Source organism: Anolis sagrei, chromosome 5, assembly GCF_037176765.1.
Source record: "Anolis sagrei isolate rAnoSag1 chromosome 5, rAnoSag1.mat, whole genome shotgun sequence".
NCBI lineage: Eukaryota > Metazoa > Chordata > Lepidosauria > Squamata > Dactyloidae > Anolis > Anolis sagrei.
The window spans coordinates 173,589,354-173,605,839 of NC_090025.1; the positions used below are offsets into that span (position 1 = coordinate 173,589,354).

The following is a 16,486-nucleotide window of genomic DNA, read 5'->3' on the forward strand; positions in this document are numbered from 1 at the left end:
TTTGGAAGGATAGATACTGCTCGGTGAAGAGGCAATCTCGTTTAGCAGAATTTGCTGAGAAATGTGCTGAATTTCTTGAATACCCCCTCTAGGATTAATTTCAATATATGCAAAGCAAGCAGGCATTATTCAAGCTATGTAGCTGAAAAGTTTACTAGTTTCATCTAGTGGGTATATTCTCATAACCTCAGAGCAAGCCCTGCATTCTCTTGGGACATAATGTTGTGGTTGTGCTTTCAAATCATTTTCTGACTTATGGTGAATCTATCATAGGGTTTTCTTGATAAGATTTGTCCAGAGGAGAAGTTGCCTCGGCTTTCCTCTGAGGCTGAGAGAGTGTGACATGCCCAAGGACACCCAATGGATTTCCATGGCCAAGTACGTATTTGAACCCTGATCTCCAGAGTTATAGTCCAACACTCAAACTATGACACTACACTGACTCTCCCGAGGTATATTACCCAGTTGTTTCTAGGCAGATGTTGCGAGGAGCAGGGTTTAGATATAAAGATATTTTATTAAATGGTAGGATGATCAACAACCACTTTTATCTACACATATTTCTGGAAAATGTTTAGGGACTTGTAATGTTAATGGTGCTTGTAGCAATATTCCTATCCACAGGAATTTAAAATCCTTGTGTTGTCGAAGGCTTTTGAGGGTGGAATCACTGGGTTGCTGAGAGTGTTCTAGGCTGTATGGCCATGTTTCAGAAACATTCTCTCCTGACGCTTCTCCCACATCTATGCAGGCATCCTCAGAGGTTGGGAGGTCTGTTGGAAACTAGGAAAGTTGGGTTTATATTTCTGTAAAATGTCCAGGGTAGGAGAAAGAACACATGTCTGTCTGAGGCAGGTGTGAATGTTGCAATTGGCCACCTTGATTAGCATTTTATGGTCTTGCAGCTTCAAAGCTTGGCTGATTGCTGCCTGGGGAACCTTGTTGATTTGCATGGGAATGCTATGAGTGGTAAGCAACTACAGTAATTCCCTCCTTTTCTTGTAAACTGGGGAAATGAGGACATGCTCATGATGACTCAGCCAGAGAGACAGCTCTGGATGCAATATCATGCCTTGTGAGTGTGCACCAACAACATATACCATAATCTGACACATTGCAAGGAGATAGCAGTGTTGGTCTGTTTCTGCATACAAAGACAGAGGGGAGATGCATCTGATGAAATGGAATGTAGTCCACAAAAACATTTCCCTGTCAATGCCACAAGGCTCTAAAGGGAAAGGTTTCTCCTTGACATTAAGTCTACTCAAGTCCGACTCTGGGGTGTGGTGGTGGTGGTGGTGCTCATCTCCATTTCTAAGCCAAAGAGCCAGCATTATCCATAGACACCACCTAGATCATGTGGCCAGCATGACTGCATGGAGTGCCATTACCTTCCCACCGAAGCGGTACCAATTGATCTACTCACATTTGCATGTTTTTGAACTGTTAGGTTGGCAGAAGCTGGGGCACACCTCGTTCTGCAGATTCGAACCGCCAACCTTCCGGTCAGCAAGTTCTGCAGCTTAGCAGTTCAACCTGCTGTTATGCCATGGTCTCGCTCTTTTACATAAGTTAACAATTTCTGAAAAGAACTTTGAAGCCTTCAGTGATTTGCAGACTTTGGAAGCATGTTGTCAAAATGTGCTTCTGAACCCATGTATGGAGACATTATACCAGAGAGTGTGCCATTTCCTTTTGCTCCACGGTTTCCACAATGCATAATCAATGCATGGCTTTTATTTCTCCCCACTCCTCCCATTAGATGCATCTACACCAGGCATGGGCAAACTTCAGCCCTCCAAGTGTTTTGGATTTCATCTCCCACAATGGAGTTGAAGTCCAAAACACTTGGAAGGCTGAAGTTTGCCCATGCCTGGTCTACACTGTAGAATTAATGCACTTTGACACCATGTCTCAATCCTATGAAATCCTGAGAGTTGTAGTTTGGTGATGCGCCAGCCCTCTTTAGCAGAGGAGGCCAGATATGGCCTTCCAAGGTGCTTTACCAGCTCCATGCCCTAAACTTTAGACTTTGGGTTGCCTTCAGTCTGAAAGGACTTGATCCTGCCTTAAACTTTAGACCTAGGTTTGCCTTGGAAATGACTTGAAGGCATATAACAACAAGAATTCTAATTAACTTATCAGGCAAAAGCAGGCCCACACTTCCCATTGACATATTGGTAAGTTTATGTTGGTTAAAACTGTGCTTTATTCGAACTATTGTATTGTTCTTTCATGTTCTTTTTGCACTACAAATAAGATTTGTGCAGTGTGCATAGGAATTCATGTATGTTTTTCCCCAAATTATAGTCCACCCACCTACAACAGTGGGTTTAAAGCATTTGAGGACCCTTGTTCTAAAACAGCATTTCTCAGCCTGGGGGTTGGGGCCTGGGGGGGGGGAGGAGTTGCAAGGGGGTGTCAAAGGGGTCGCCAAAGACCATTAGAAAACACAGTATTTTCTGTTGGTCATGTGGGTTCTGTGTGGGAAGTTTGGCCCGATTCTATCATTGATGGAGCTCAGAACGCTCTTTGATTGTAGGTGAACTATAAATCCCAGCAATTACAACGCCCAGATCATAGAATAGAGTTGGAAGAGACCTCATGGGCCAAGAAGCAGGAAAATCGCATTCAAAGCACCCACTGACAGATGGCCATCCAGCCTCTGCTTAAAAGCCTCCAAAGTAGGAGTGTCCAACACACTCTGGGGCAGAGAGTTCCATTGCTGAACAGCTCTGACAGTCAAGAAGTTCTTCCTAATGTTCAGGTGGAATCTCCTTTCCTGTAGTTTTAAGCCATTGCTCTATTGTGTCCTAGTCTCCAGGGCAGCAGAAAACAAGCTTGCCCCCTCCTCCCTATGACTTCTCCTCGCATCTTTATACATGGCCATCAAGTCATAGGGAGGAGGGAGCAAGCTTGTTTTCTGCTGCCCTGGAGACTAGGACAGGGAACAATGGCTTCAAAACTACAAGAAAGGGGATTCCATCAGAACATGAGGAAGAACTTCCTGACTGTGAGAGCTGTTCAGCAGTGGAACTCTCTGCCCTGGATTGTGATTGAGGGTCCTTATTTGGAGGCTTTGAAACAAAGGCTGGATGGCCATCTGTAAGGGGTGCTTTGAATGCGATTTTCCTGCTTCTTGGCAGGGGGTTGGACTGGATGGCCCATGAGGTCTCTTCCAACTCTGTGATTCTATTTTGCATATCAGATATTTACATTAATGTATTGTCGAAGGCTTTCATGGCCGGAATCACTGGGTTGTTGTAGGTTTTTTCGGGCTATAGGGCCACGTTCTAGAGGCATTCTCTCCTGACGTTTCGCCTGCATCTATGGCAAGGTGGTGAAGTCTGTTGGAACTAGGAAAAAGGCTTTATATATCTGTGGAATGACCAGGGTGGGACAAAGAACTCTTGTCTGTTGGAGCTAGGTATAAATGATTCAACTGACCACCTTGATTAGCATTTGATGGCCTGGCAGTGCCTGGGACAATCTTTTATTGAGAGGTGATTAGATGTCCTTGTTTGTTTCCTCTCTGTGGCTTTGCTGTTGTAACTTTAGAGTTTTTTAAAATACTGGTAGCCAGATTTTGTTCATTTTCATGGATGCTTGCCATAGATGCAGGCGAAACGTCAGGAGAGAATGCCTCTAGAACATGGCCATATAGCCCGAAAAAACCTACAACAACTTGTTTACCTTAAAATTCATAACAGTAGCAAAATTACAGTTGTGAAGTAGTAGGGAAAATAATGTTATGGTGGGGGGGGGGGTGGTCACCACAACATGAGGAACTGTATGAAAGGGTCAGGGCATGAGGAAGGTTGGGAGCCACTGTTCTGAAAGGACAGCTCCGGCGATGGCATAGCAAGTGGTGCCAAGCTGCTCTGATCTGGAGGAAGGAGTGCGGTTTATCTTTAAGGAGGCGAGGGAAGCATCAGGGATGGGGCTCACGTTGCCCGGGTGACATCACTGCCTTTGGGCTCCGTCTCCGCTTCCCCGCCTGGCTCGGCTTCGGTTTGAGGAAGGCCGGATCCCGCAGGCGGAGGGAAAGAAGGAAGGAACCGGAGTCACCCCCAGTTGGGGAGGTGGTTGATTTCCAAGGAGCCGGGGACTCAACCCACAAAGAGAGAAAGGGAGAGAGAGAGAGAGAGAGAGAGAAGAGGGCAGGGCAATGCCATCCCCAAGCCTCCCTTTTCGGGGAGCTCGCCTTCCCTTCTTCCTTCCGCCGCGACGTGGGTGAGTTTATTTCCTTCAGAGCCGGGGGAGAAAGGAGGAAGGAGAGAGAGAGAGAGAGAAGAGGCGGAGGAAGGGAGACCCAAGCGGCTCCAATCCGGCTGTGGTCGGCGGGAGAACTCGGCTCGGAGGAGGAGGAAAACGGCGCAAGGAGGGAGAGAGAGGTAAATAAAGCAAAGGCGAAGAGGAGGAAGAGGAAGACTTCGGCTCCAAAACAGGCCTGGTTTCAGCTCCGACGGCTCCGAGGAAGAGGAAAACGGCCTGGAGAGGGAAAAAAAAATACATGTAAATAAATAAAGGCCAAGAGGAGACAGACTTCGGAACAGGCTTGGACTTTGGGTCGGGAAATAGATCTAACTAATCTATCTAAAGGTTTTTAGATAGGGGGTTGGTGCTCATCTCTCATTTCGAAGCCGAAGAAGCCGGCGTTGTCCGTAGACGCCTCCAAGGTCATGTGGCCGGCACGACTGCATGGAGCGCCGTTCCCTTCCCGCAGGAGCGGCACCTATTGATCTACTCACGTTTTTGAACGGCGAGGTTGACAGGAGCTGGGGCTAACAGCGGGAGCTCACCCCGCTTTTCGGATTTGAACCTGCGACTGTTTGGTCAACAAGTTCAGCAGCTCAAGGGTTTAACCCTCTGTGCTCCAATCTATCTACATGTAAATAAATCAAAGGACAAGAGGAGCAAGTCAGGAAAACGGACTGGAGGGAAATTGATCCATCTATCTGTCTATATATCTACCTATCTCTACGTGTAGATAAATCAAAGGCCAAGAGGAGACACATCTCGGAGCAGGTCGGGAAAAAGGACTGGAGGGAAATAGATCTATCCATCCATCCATCCGTCTATATATCTATCTCTCTCTACATGTAAATAAATCAAAGGCTAATAGGAGACAGACCTCAGCGCAGTCTTGGAAGAAGGTGGACCAGGCCTGACTTCAGAGCTCTCCTGGGCTGTGGAAACGGACTGGAGGGGAAAAATACATCCCTTTCTATATAGAAATATATATAGAATTAAGTCTAAGGCGAGGAGGAAACGGATGGGATCGGGGAGGAGGAGGAGAAGCCGCAGCCCGCCGGCCGGCAATTGACTGAGGAGCCCCTTCCTGGCCTTTCGGACGCGGGGCTGTATTGATCCCTTTGGCCCCTCCCTCCCTCCTTCCCTCCCTGCCCCATTTCCGCCTGCTCTCCTCCAACGTGGGACTTCAACACCAACGCTCGGGAAGCCTTTCCTCGTCTAGGCTTCCGCCTGGAGACATAAACATAGACCCCGAGTGGGGGAAGCAAGCGAGGAAGAGAAGGAGGCAGAAGCAGAGCGGGAAGGAAGAAGGGCTCCCCGCGCGAGAAGGTCCCGGGTGGGAGTCGGGGGCCTCTCGCCTTTCCTTCCTTCCTTCTTTCTTTCCTTCCTCTCTCTCCGGCTCCATCTGCATCTGCGAAGGGGAAAAGCCCAGAGGAGGGCAAGGCCGTGTTTTCCTTGCTGGGGATTGAGGCGCGATGCCGGGGCTTTGCTGCAAAGCGGCGGGAGGGCTCTTCGGGCTTTTGAGGGAGAGCTGAGAAGAGGAGGAAGAGGAGGAGGAGGAGGAGGAGGAGGAGGAGGAGGAGGAGGAGGAAGGCTGCTACAGCCAGGCGCTCCTTGCTCGGAAGCATCCCTGCTCCTTGTTTGTGTTCGGCTGCTTTTGGGAAGAAAGGAAGGAAAGAAGGAAGTCTGAAGCATCCCTCGCTAGTACTGCTCCTCCTTGTTTGTGTTTGGCTGCTTCTGAGAAGAGGAGGAAGAAGAAGAGGAGGAAGAAGGCTCTCTTTCTGGAGGAGGAAGAGGCTGCTACAGCCAGGCGGAAGCCTCCCTGCTCCTTGTTTGTGTTTGGCTGCTTTTAGGAAGGAAGAAAGGAAGGAAAGAAGGAAGTCGGAAGCATCCCTCGCTGCTGCTGCTCCTTGTTTGTGTTTGGCTGCTTCTGAGAAGAGGAAGAGGAAGAAGAGGAGGAAGAAGGCTCTGCTTCTGGAGGAAGAAGAGGCTGCTACAGCCAGGCGGAAGTTTCCCTGCTCCCTGTTTGTGTTTGGCTGTTTTTAGGAAGGAAGGAAGGAAAGAAGGAAGCCAGAAGCATTCCTCGCTGCTGTTGCTGCTCCTTGTTTGTGTTTGGTTGCTTTTGAGAAGAGGAGGAAGGAGAAGAGGAGGAAGAAGAGGAGGAAGAAGGCTCTCTTTCTGGAGGAAGACGAGGCTGCTACAGCCAGGCGTCCTTGTTTGTGTTTGGCTGCTTTGGGGAAGGCAGGAAGGAAAGAAGGAAGTCAGAAGCATCCCTCGCTGCTGCTACTGCTCCTTGTTTGTGTTTGGCTGCTTTTGGGAAGGAAGGAAGTCAGTTCCGGGGGGTTCCCAATGGCCAGGCGGAAGAAGGAGAGGCGCCTCTCCCGCTGCTGAGGGTTTGGGCTCTCCTCGCCGCCCTGCGTGGGCCTGGCTGGGCTCCCGCTCGGAAGCACCGCTCTCCCTTCCTGCCTTCCTTCCTTCCTTCCTCTTCTCCTGCCCTTCTGGGAAGAGTATTATGCCCCTGGGGCGGCCCTAAGCCATGGCTGCGGGCAGGCTGCTCCTGTACGCGGGGCTGGCGCTGGCCCTGTGCGCCCTGGGCATGCTGGCCGTGGCGGTCTGCTCGGACCACTGGTACGAGACGGACGCCCGCAAGCACCGCGAGCGCTGCAAGAGCCTCACCACCCGCAGGAACGACCCGGGCTTCATCTACAACTCCAACAACAACCTCCCGCTCCGGGCCAGCCGGCCCAAGCTGGACCGCTGGGAAGGCAAGCTGCTCCTGGCCCGCAACCGGAGGCAGCTCTTCGCCCTCAGCGCCGTGGACGAGTGCAACCGGCAGTACAACTCCACCAACATGGGCCTCTGGAGGAAGTGCCACCGCCTCGGCTTTGACCAGGACCTGGAGGAGCTCATCGCCAAAGGTAGGCTCTGGCGGGCAGGCCAGCACTCAGCTCTCTCTCTCTCCCCCACCAAAGGGATGATGGCACTTGGGGTACATTGCCATCATCTTCAACCCCCCCCCCCCCCCCAACAATCAAGTCTCCTTGTATTCCACGGCTGGGTAAAATGCCACCCCTTATATCAAATGGCAACATCTAGCTTTACCTTTTGAGGAATTCAAAAACACTGGGTTGCTGTAGGTTTTTCGGGCTGTACGGCCATGTTCTAGAAGCATTCTCTCCTGACGTTTCACCTGCACCTATGGCAGGCATTTATTTATTTATTTCGGTTACTTCTACCTCGCTCTTCTCACCCCGGAGGGGACTCAGGGCGGCTTACAAAGGCACAATTCGATGCCGGCATCACATAACAGTAGTATAAAACAATATAGCAGCAATTAACAGTCAACAAACAGTTCCTGCATTACAACAATAAAACCAATACAAACCAATTACACCTCAGCGTTCGCCGTCTCATAGTCCAATTTCCAATTCCACTTTGTCAGTCCTGTCAGTCCTAGTCATCTGATTGTCCTTATCTAGTTGTCAGATTGCCCAAAGGCCTGGTCCCACAACCATATCTTTAATTTCCCCCTGAAGGAGAGGAGGGATGTTGATGACCTAATTTCCCCCAGGAGTGAATTCCACAGGTGAGGGGCCACCACTGAGAAGGCCCTGCTCCCCGTCCCCACCAACCTCACTTGTGATAGCGGTGGGTTCGAGAGCAGGGCCTCCCCAGATGATCTCAAACTCCAGGGTGGGACATAGAGGGAGATGCGTTCAGACAGGTACGCTGGACCAGAACCGTATAGGGTTTTGTAGGTCAAAACCAGCACCTTGAATTGTGCTCCTCAGGCATCCTCAGAGGTTGTGAGGTTCTTATTAAATAAAGAACAACGATTGATCACCTTGATTAGCAGTGTATAGCCTTGCAGCTGCTCCATGAAAATGAACAAAATCTGGATTCCAGTATTTAAAAAAACACTCTAAAATCAGGACAATAAAGAACAACACTCAAAAACAAGGGGATTCAAACAAGAAACAATCAGGGCCAGCTCCTCCCATCAAAGGATTTCCCAGGCAGGAAGCAGTCAGACCTTGAAACTGCAAGGCCATTAAATGCTAATCAGGGTGGCCAATTGAAACATTCACACCAACCTCCAACAGACAAGAGTTCTTTCTCCCACCCTGGACATTCTACAGATATATAAACCCCACTTGCCTAGTTTCCAACAGACCTCACAACCTCTAAGGATGCCTGCCATAGATGCAGGCAAAATGTCAGGAGAGAATGCTTCTAGAACATGGCCATGTAGCCCAAAAAACCTACAGCAATCCAGTGATTCTGGCCATGGAGGCCTCCCACAATCCATTAAATTCAAAACACATTTTCCCCATATGGAAAATAGCGCAGTTGGGTTAAACCCTTGTGTTGGCAGGACTGTAGACCGACAGGTCTGAAGTTCGAATCTGGGGAGAGCATGGAAGAGCTCCCTCTGTCAGCTCCAGCTCCCGATGTGGGGACATGAGAGAAACCTCCCACAAGGATGGAAAAACATCAAAAACATCCAAAACATCCGGGTGTCCCTGGGCAATGTTCTTGCAGATGGCTAATTCTCTCACACCAGAAGCAACTTGTAGTTTCTCAAGTTGCTCCTGACACACACACACAAAAATCATGATAATATATAGTTGGAAACTGCTTTGATTCCCCCCAGGGGTGAGAAAAGGGGTATATAAACACAGTTATATAAAAGCAGTAAATATATGGGGTGAGAGAAATGGTAAATAAACACAGGATATAAATATAGAAGGTGTCCCCCAACTACCATCTCAGATGACACAGAAAAGCCATTGAAAGACACTAGCATGTGGACAATTTCAACAGAAAGGAAGGAGGAAACCATGAAAATGAACATAATCTGGCTACTAGGATTTAAAGACTCTAAAATAAAGAATAACTCTCAAAAAAGCAGGGGAAATACAGGCAAGAATCAAATCAGGACAGTAAATAAAGAACAATTCTAATAAGGCAGGGGAATTCCAGACAAGAATCAACCAGGGCCAGCTAATCACCTCCCAACAAAGGACTCCCACAGGCAGCAATCAGCCAGACTTTGAAGCTGTAAGGCCATTAAATGCTAACCAAGGTGGCCAATTGCAAAGTCACACTTGCCTCAAACAGACAACAGTTCTTTTTTCCCACCCTGGACATTATTCCAGAAATATATAAACCTGACTTGCCTAGTTTCCATCACACCTCACAACCTCTGAGGATGCCTGCCATAGATGTGGGCAAAAAGTCAGGAGAGAATGCTTCTTAAATATACAGCCCGGAAAACTCACAGCAACCCAGTGATTCTGGCCATGAAAGCCTTTGACAACACATTGTTCCCCAAATCTTCATATATATTGTACTATATTTTCATATTATATTTTGTCAATAAAGGGTACATTCAACTGCAGTTTCCCTACCTATGGTGACTTTTGGGTCACACTGTATTTTTATCCACACACATAATTATTTTTTTAGACTCTCAGTTAACTGGAACTCAAGTAGTCAGAACTCTTAAGCAACAGGCAAATTAACTGAAAAAAATACATTAAATAAAAAATATATTTAGAATACACAAAAATTGGGATACCTTCAGTTAAGTTGGTCTCAAATGCCTTAATTTGCTTTTACTTACTCTTTCATTACTAATATCAAGTCAATACAGAGTTTAGACATGATATAGTATGGGGTATAGTATTAGTAGGGAGCCCCCAATGGCGCAGCCGGTTAAACCATTGAGCTGCTGAACTTGCTGACCGAAAGGTTGGCAGTTCGAATCTGGGGACTGGGGTGAGCTCCTAATGTTAGCTCCAGCTTCTGCCAATCTAGCAGTTTGAAAACATGCAAATGTGAGTAGATAAATAGGTACTGCTCTGGCGGGAAGGTAACGGTGCTCCATGCAGCCATTAAAAATAACTTTCCCTGCCCTCTTCCACTTGGAAACAACAATCATAACGTAACATAAAAAGTTAAACTTGACTTCCTACCTCCCACCTTAAAGACAATGAAAATATTATCCTCATCCCTGTAACTCAGGCATGGGCCAACTTGAGCCCTCCAGATGTTTTGGACTTCAACTCCTACCATTCCTAACAGTCTCAGGACTGAGGGGGAAAAGGAAAGGGCCTGAGGCTGTTAGGAATGGTGGGAGTTGAAGTCCAAAACATCGGGAGGGCTCAAGTTGGCCCATGCCTGCACTAACTCCTTATCTACCTTACTATCTCAATATTTCAAAAATATTTTCAAGCCACGCATGGTTGAATCCATGGATACAGAGTCCATGGATACAGAAGGCCAATTGTATTGAGTCTGTTGCATTCAATACAGTTTATTCTCACAGGCAAATAGAGGATGAGAAGATATCAAAACATCTGATGCCAGTGTCTACCCAACAGGTGGGCAAAATACTGCCCTATGGATCCCCACATCTATTTTCCAGCCCTCAGCCAATCCCTTTCCCGGCCAAAGATAATAGTATGTGTATTTTGTCTCTTCTAGAAGCCTCTAGGAACAGCAGTTGATTTTATACTCCCAACACTTTTTTATGACCAAATATACTCATTTTTTTCAAAGCCAGGACTTGCAGGGTTTTTATTTGTAGTCCATGGAGCGTCCCCAAGGCAGAAAAATTGGATCCATTGCAGCATCTCAGTCTCAGTCTACTCAAAGCATGGCTTTCTTGCTTCGGGTTGTGATGTCCACAATCTTATCCACTTGAGTAATGCTTTTGGCATTATCCTTGTGCAGGGAAAGATGGTTGGTGACAGTGCTCTGAAATGCTCAGTCCAAGAATGAGGACATTCGGTTGAGCTACAGACTTGTAGGGAAGGGATTTGTAAGGCCATCAAACCAATCTTTTAATTTGTGTCTTGTTGTTTCCACGAGGCTGCACACATCACAGTGACATCCAGAATCCTGCCTTAATGCACGAACGGCAGAGCGAAGGCACAGAGCCAAGCATTTGGAATTGGACCCTGATTAGCTGAATCCGGCTAATTTTGTGGTCATCGCTAATCTTACACCAGGAAGCTAGATTACTTCTGAATTAAACTAATAGGCTTCTATTAGCATCCAGCAGAAAGGAAACAAAGAGAAATGAGAGTGAATGAGTGAGTGAGTGCAAGAGAGGCGCTTCGGTGGTTACAGGTTATTTACAAATGGATCCTTGAACTGCAATTGTCAACGTTATTGTTGAATGGAAGCAGTCAGAAAGCTCTAGAATGGATTCATTTTTCCTCTTTTCTCCTCACAACACACATCTCTTGGCCTCAAACACCAATATATTATTATCTCCTCCCCCACTCCAAGCATTTGGCTACCAATGATGGTCAATACGCCTGTATCAGAGAACACAAAAAGGAATTAGCAGATGTGGAATATTGATCTGGGGGATGTGTATGTATTCACAAGATGTGTAAGGTAAAAGCAAAAGGTCTCTGCATGATTCCTGCCCACATGATTGTATTGTCGTGTAGCAAAACAATCTCTTCCAATTGTTCTTGAGGTGCATTAAAGGCATCTCCTTGCAAGGTTTTATTTTTTGGACACAGAGAATAGGCTTGTTTAAATTCTCTTTTACCAAGCGTTTATGTTTGAAATGTTAAGGAACTGCACCACTCATTTAGCCAAGGTCTTCATTTCTAATGTTTTGTCTTCTGTGTAAATTCAAAGTAAATTTGCATAAATAAATATATAACTTGGCTCCCTTTGCTTTATGCAGTGATTTCAAAGGTCAGCAGTGAGACACAAAACACCCTGTAAAATAAAAAAGCTCGGCATCCGAGTGGAAGCTTGTCATCTCTTTGTTCTGAGTTCAAATGCAATCTTAGGTTTAATAGCCTGGAGGCATTTCAGGCTAGTGGCTGCTTGGTGACTTCATCAAATGCATTCCTGGCTCGGTTCCATTTGGTAATGGGCAACTGTCCCTGATCAAAAGCTGTCATCATGGTTGGCATCTTGATTGGCAGGCTCAGCTGGGAAACAAGGTTTCTTCCAGGTCAGGGTTTATTAACATGGTACTGAAAGGAACAATGGGAGTCCATCCTGGATGGACCTTTTCCCTCTGTCACAGTGGTTCTCAACCTTCCTAATGCCATGTCCCCTTAATACAGTTCCTCATGTTGTGGTGACCCCCAACCATAAAATTATTTGTATTGCTACTTCATAACTATAATGTTGCTACTGTTATGAATTGTAATGTGAATAGCTGATATGCAGGATGTATTTTCATTCACTGGACCAAATTTTATACAAATACCCGATACACCCACATTTGAATACTGGCGGGGTTGGAGAGGGGATTGATTTTGTCATTTGGGAATTGTAGTTGCTCGGATTTATAATTCACTTACAATCTAAGAGCATTCTGAACTCCACCAATGATGGAATTGAACCAAACTTGGCACACAGAACCCCCATAACCAATAGAAAATACTGGTTTGGTTTGGTGGGGATTGACCTTAGGTTTTGGAGTTGTAGTTCACCTACATCCAAAGAGCACTGTGGACTCAAACAATGATGGACTTGGACAGGCCCGTAGCCAGGATTTCGTTTCGGGGGGGGGGGGGGGCTGAATTTTTTTCAGGGGGGGGTTTCGGGGGGGGGTGAGTTTCGGGGGGGGGGCTGAGTCTGAGTGAAAGAGGGTCTAGCCTAGCAAACCTTTTGTATCGTTACCCCAATATCCCCATGCATATGGGATATATTGAGTATGGTGATCAGATCATGATATGAATAAACATAACAGTTTAAATAATGCACCAATAAGGCCTTTTTGCGAACCACCATGAAAATTTCGGGGGGGGGGGGCTGAAGCCCCCCGAGCCCCCCCCCCCCCACTGGCTACATGCCTGGACTTGGACCAACTTGGCATGAATACTCAATATGCCCAAATGTGAACACCAGTGAAGTTTGGGGAAAATAGATTATGACATTTGGGAGTTGTAGTTGCTGCGATTTATAGTTCACATATAATCAGAGAGCTCTTTGAACCCCACCAACGATAGAACTGGGCAAAACTTCTCACACAGAAGTGTGACCCTTCTGACACCCCCTCGCAACCCCCCAAGGGGTTCCAATCCCCAGGTTGAGAAATGCTGCTCTATGAAGTGTGTAACTAAAGTCTCTACTGCATGTGGGTGGAAATAGCCACTGGCACTTTTATTCCTGTTATAAAAATCAAAAAACGTATTGTATTCTAGTGTGTAAGGCCAACTTGCAGCTTGGCTCAGGAAGCAAATTATTGGGTAGATTTGAGACAACTCCCAAACCTCAGTTTCACCAAGCCATTAGCAAAATGGAAACAGTACAGGCATGGTTATCATGAAGATGAGATTATAGAATCATGATTACTTGCCTGAGGATAGGATGAAGTGCAAAACAAAACAAAATTCTGTATCAAAAATCCAGCCTGATATAACAAACAGAAAATGTGAAACAGCCTGTTTCTTCCCTTCTAGAATCCAATTTGAATAATCTTTTGTTGTCTCATGACTGTTACTTATCATTTACACAATACTTTCAGTTTGACAAGCACATTGCTCTTTTTATTTTATTTACTGTCATTCTGTGTTCGACCCGATAATTAGATTTTAACAGATAGAGAACTAAGGTTATGAGACAGTAGTATGTCCAAGGCTGCATAGGGAGTTCAGTGCTCAGATTGGCGGACTTGTGTATGGGAAGTATATGGCAGGGGTTTGGACTGGATGGCCCACGAGGTCTCTTCCAACTCTATGATTTTATGATTATATGACAGTGGTTCTCAACCTGTGGATCCCCTGGTGTTTGGCCTACAACTCCCAGAAATCCCAGCCAGTTTACAAGCTGTTAGGATTTCTGGGAGTTGAAACATCTGGGGAGCCACAGGTTGAGAACCACTGTTCTATGAAGTCATTGTTAAAATCCCTGCTTGAAAGTAGAGTTCATTGGTTGACTTTGGGCAAGCAATTCTCTTAGAAAATTTGCTGTGCAAGGTGAAGGTAAAATGTCCAAGATGAAGAATGGAACCGAAATCATTGCATATTCCACTTTCATTGCAGGTGGTCTCTTCCAACTCTGTGATTCTCTGATTCACAGTGGTGGGCCCTCCGGCTATGGAATTCCCTCCCCCGAGATATTAGATTGGCCCCCTCCCTCCTGACTTTCTGAAAAAAAGTAAAGACCTAGCTCTTTGAGCAAGCTTTTGAGAATGCAAAATAGATAACATGGAATAGATAACATGGAACTATGAATGATTAACATGGAATGGTCAGAAGATGTTACTGGATAAATTTTTTTTAGCAAGATGACACTGATGATTATCTGCTTTAATGGTTTTTATTTATGTTTTATATTGTAATGTTGATTGTTTTTAATGGCACTTTTATGAATGCCTGACATTGAATTGTGCCAATATGTACCCCGCCTTGAGTCACCGTATGGCTGAGAAAGGCAGGCTATAAATATTGTAAATACATAAATAAATAAATAAATTCTATACAAATTGAAATTAATGGTGCTTGCTAGTCACCAGTACCTGCATAAATCTTGTTGGTCACAATGAGTTTACTGCCAGTGGGGCTAACATTGGATTTAGCTCAAATGGCAGATGGGCAGTTTGAGTTTAGGTCACTCTATGCCCAAGCTTTATTTTGGTTGTCATAATGGCTTTTACTGGCCAGGACTGAAGAGAATTGATGTCCAGTAACTTCTGGGGTGCCATATTTTTCCTTCTGCTCCAATATATGCTATATAGCTCTTGAAAACACTCCAGGAACTTCATCTGGTCTAGAATGCAGGAGATAGATCTTCGAGCTGGTTATTGGTGCACATGATTCCTCTTTTCTAACAGTTTTATCACATTCTGTGAGTATTTATGTTAGCAAGGATTCAGTTATTTATACAATTAAAAACCTAAGTTATTTAAGATAGGGATGAGTATCATGCAACCTTCCAGAGAATAGGTAACTACAGGTTCTAGGGCTCTCCAGCACTGTTTTAGGTATGGCTGCTATATCTTGCAGTCTAATAATATATGAAAAGCCACATGACTCCTACCTCTGGTTTAAGACCAAGATATCAAGAGAAGTGTTTGTTCCCATATGAGTTGCTCATTAAGACCAACTGGAGATGATAATATATAGAAGGCATATGAATTCCACCTTTGGTTTTGGACCAAGATATCAAGAGTACTGTTTGGTCTTATATGAGCTGCACTTTAAGACCAACCTGAGATGCTCTCTTTTATAACATTTGATATTCCAGTTATATTGATATATTTATTTATTTACAGCATTTATATTCTGGCCTTCTCACCCCGAAGGGGACTCAGGGGAGATGACAGAACACATACACGGCAAACATTCAGTGCTGTTAAACAGACAGAACAGAGAACAGATAGAGGTACATGTTGGCATTTCCCCCATTTTTGGTGTCCTGGAGGTTGTGCTCAATTCTGACCACAGGGGGTGCTCTTGCTCCATCTTCTATGATGAAGAGCCCTTGATCACAGACTTCTTCCTTCATTTGATTGCCGGCATGTTTCTGGAATTTAGTCAGGGTGTAAGAGAAGACTGTAAAGCTTGAGGTGGCGAGCAAAGACATTTTACCATTTGATCTTCTAAATTGTTGATGTTTGAAATGTCTTGATCTTGAGTTCTTGGTTTGTTGTTTTGGATATCCTTTTGTTTGGTTTCTGACACAATAAACTGAATGGGCAATACAGTGTTTCCCTATTGTTTTGGATCACAGAAAATCCCTTAGCACTGGTCATGTTGTCTGTGTCTTACAGAGCATAGTTTGAAATATTGGTTGGTTACAATGTTGACTATCAGTGGTGTAAGCAGTCTTGAGTTCTATAATGGTGAAACAAATTAATAAGATATAAGAAGGACCAAATTAGAAATAGTAGTAATCTATCATTTTGACAGACAAGCATATTGACATGTTTTTAAAGATAGAGAACATGGGCTATTGTTCTAAAATAGAGCAAGATTCATTTTGGATACAACTAAAGGAAAATATAGTTTAGCATTCTAGATGAGTAGTGATCACCCAGATGCTGGGAAAAAGCCCACAAGCAGGATATCAGTACAACAGATTTTTGTGACATGTTATAAATCAGCATATTTATTAGGGAATTAGATTCATTGGATGCATGATGATTCAACTATAAAGTGCAGTGCAGCTTTGGTGACAAGTGAAGCCATAGAACACATTGAAATATGAGCCAATGTCTGAAGCTCTGATGGTCTGGGTGGCATGC

General features: G+C 45.3%; 2 protein-coding genes across 2 annotated transcripts in view; both read left to right on the forward strand.

The window, feature by feature from the left end:
• Positions 1 to 16,486, forward strand: part of ADCK2 (aarF domain containing kinase 2) — a 200,710-nt gene that overhangs the window by 146,538 nt on the left and 37,686 nt on the right. The window lies entirely within an intron of this gene.
• Positions 3,841 to 16,486, forward strand: part of TMEM178B (transmembrane protein 178B) — a 377,870-nt gene continuing 365,224 nt past the window's right edge. The window contains exon 1 of the mRNA XM_060776829.2: positions 3,841 to 7,172. Within this exon, the coding sequence (XP_060632812.1) occupies positions 6,791 to 7,172 (382 nt within the window). The 5' untranslated portion in view covers positions 3,841 to 6,790. The remainder of the gene's footprint in view (positions 7,173 to 16,486) is intronic.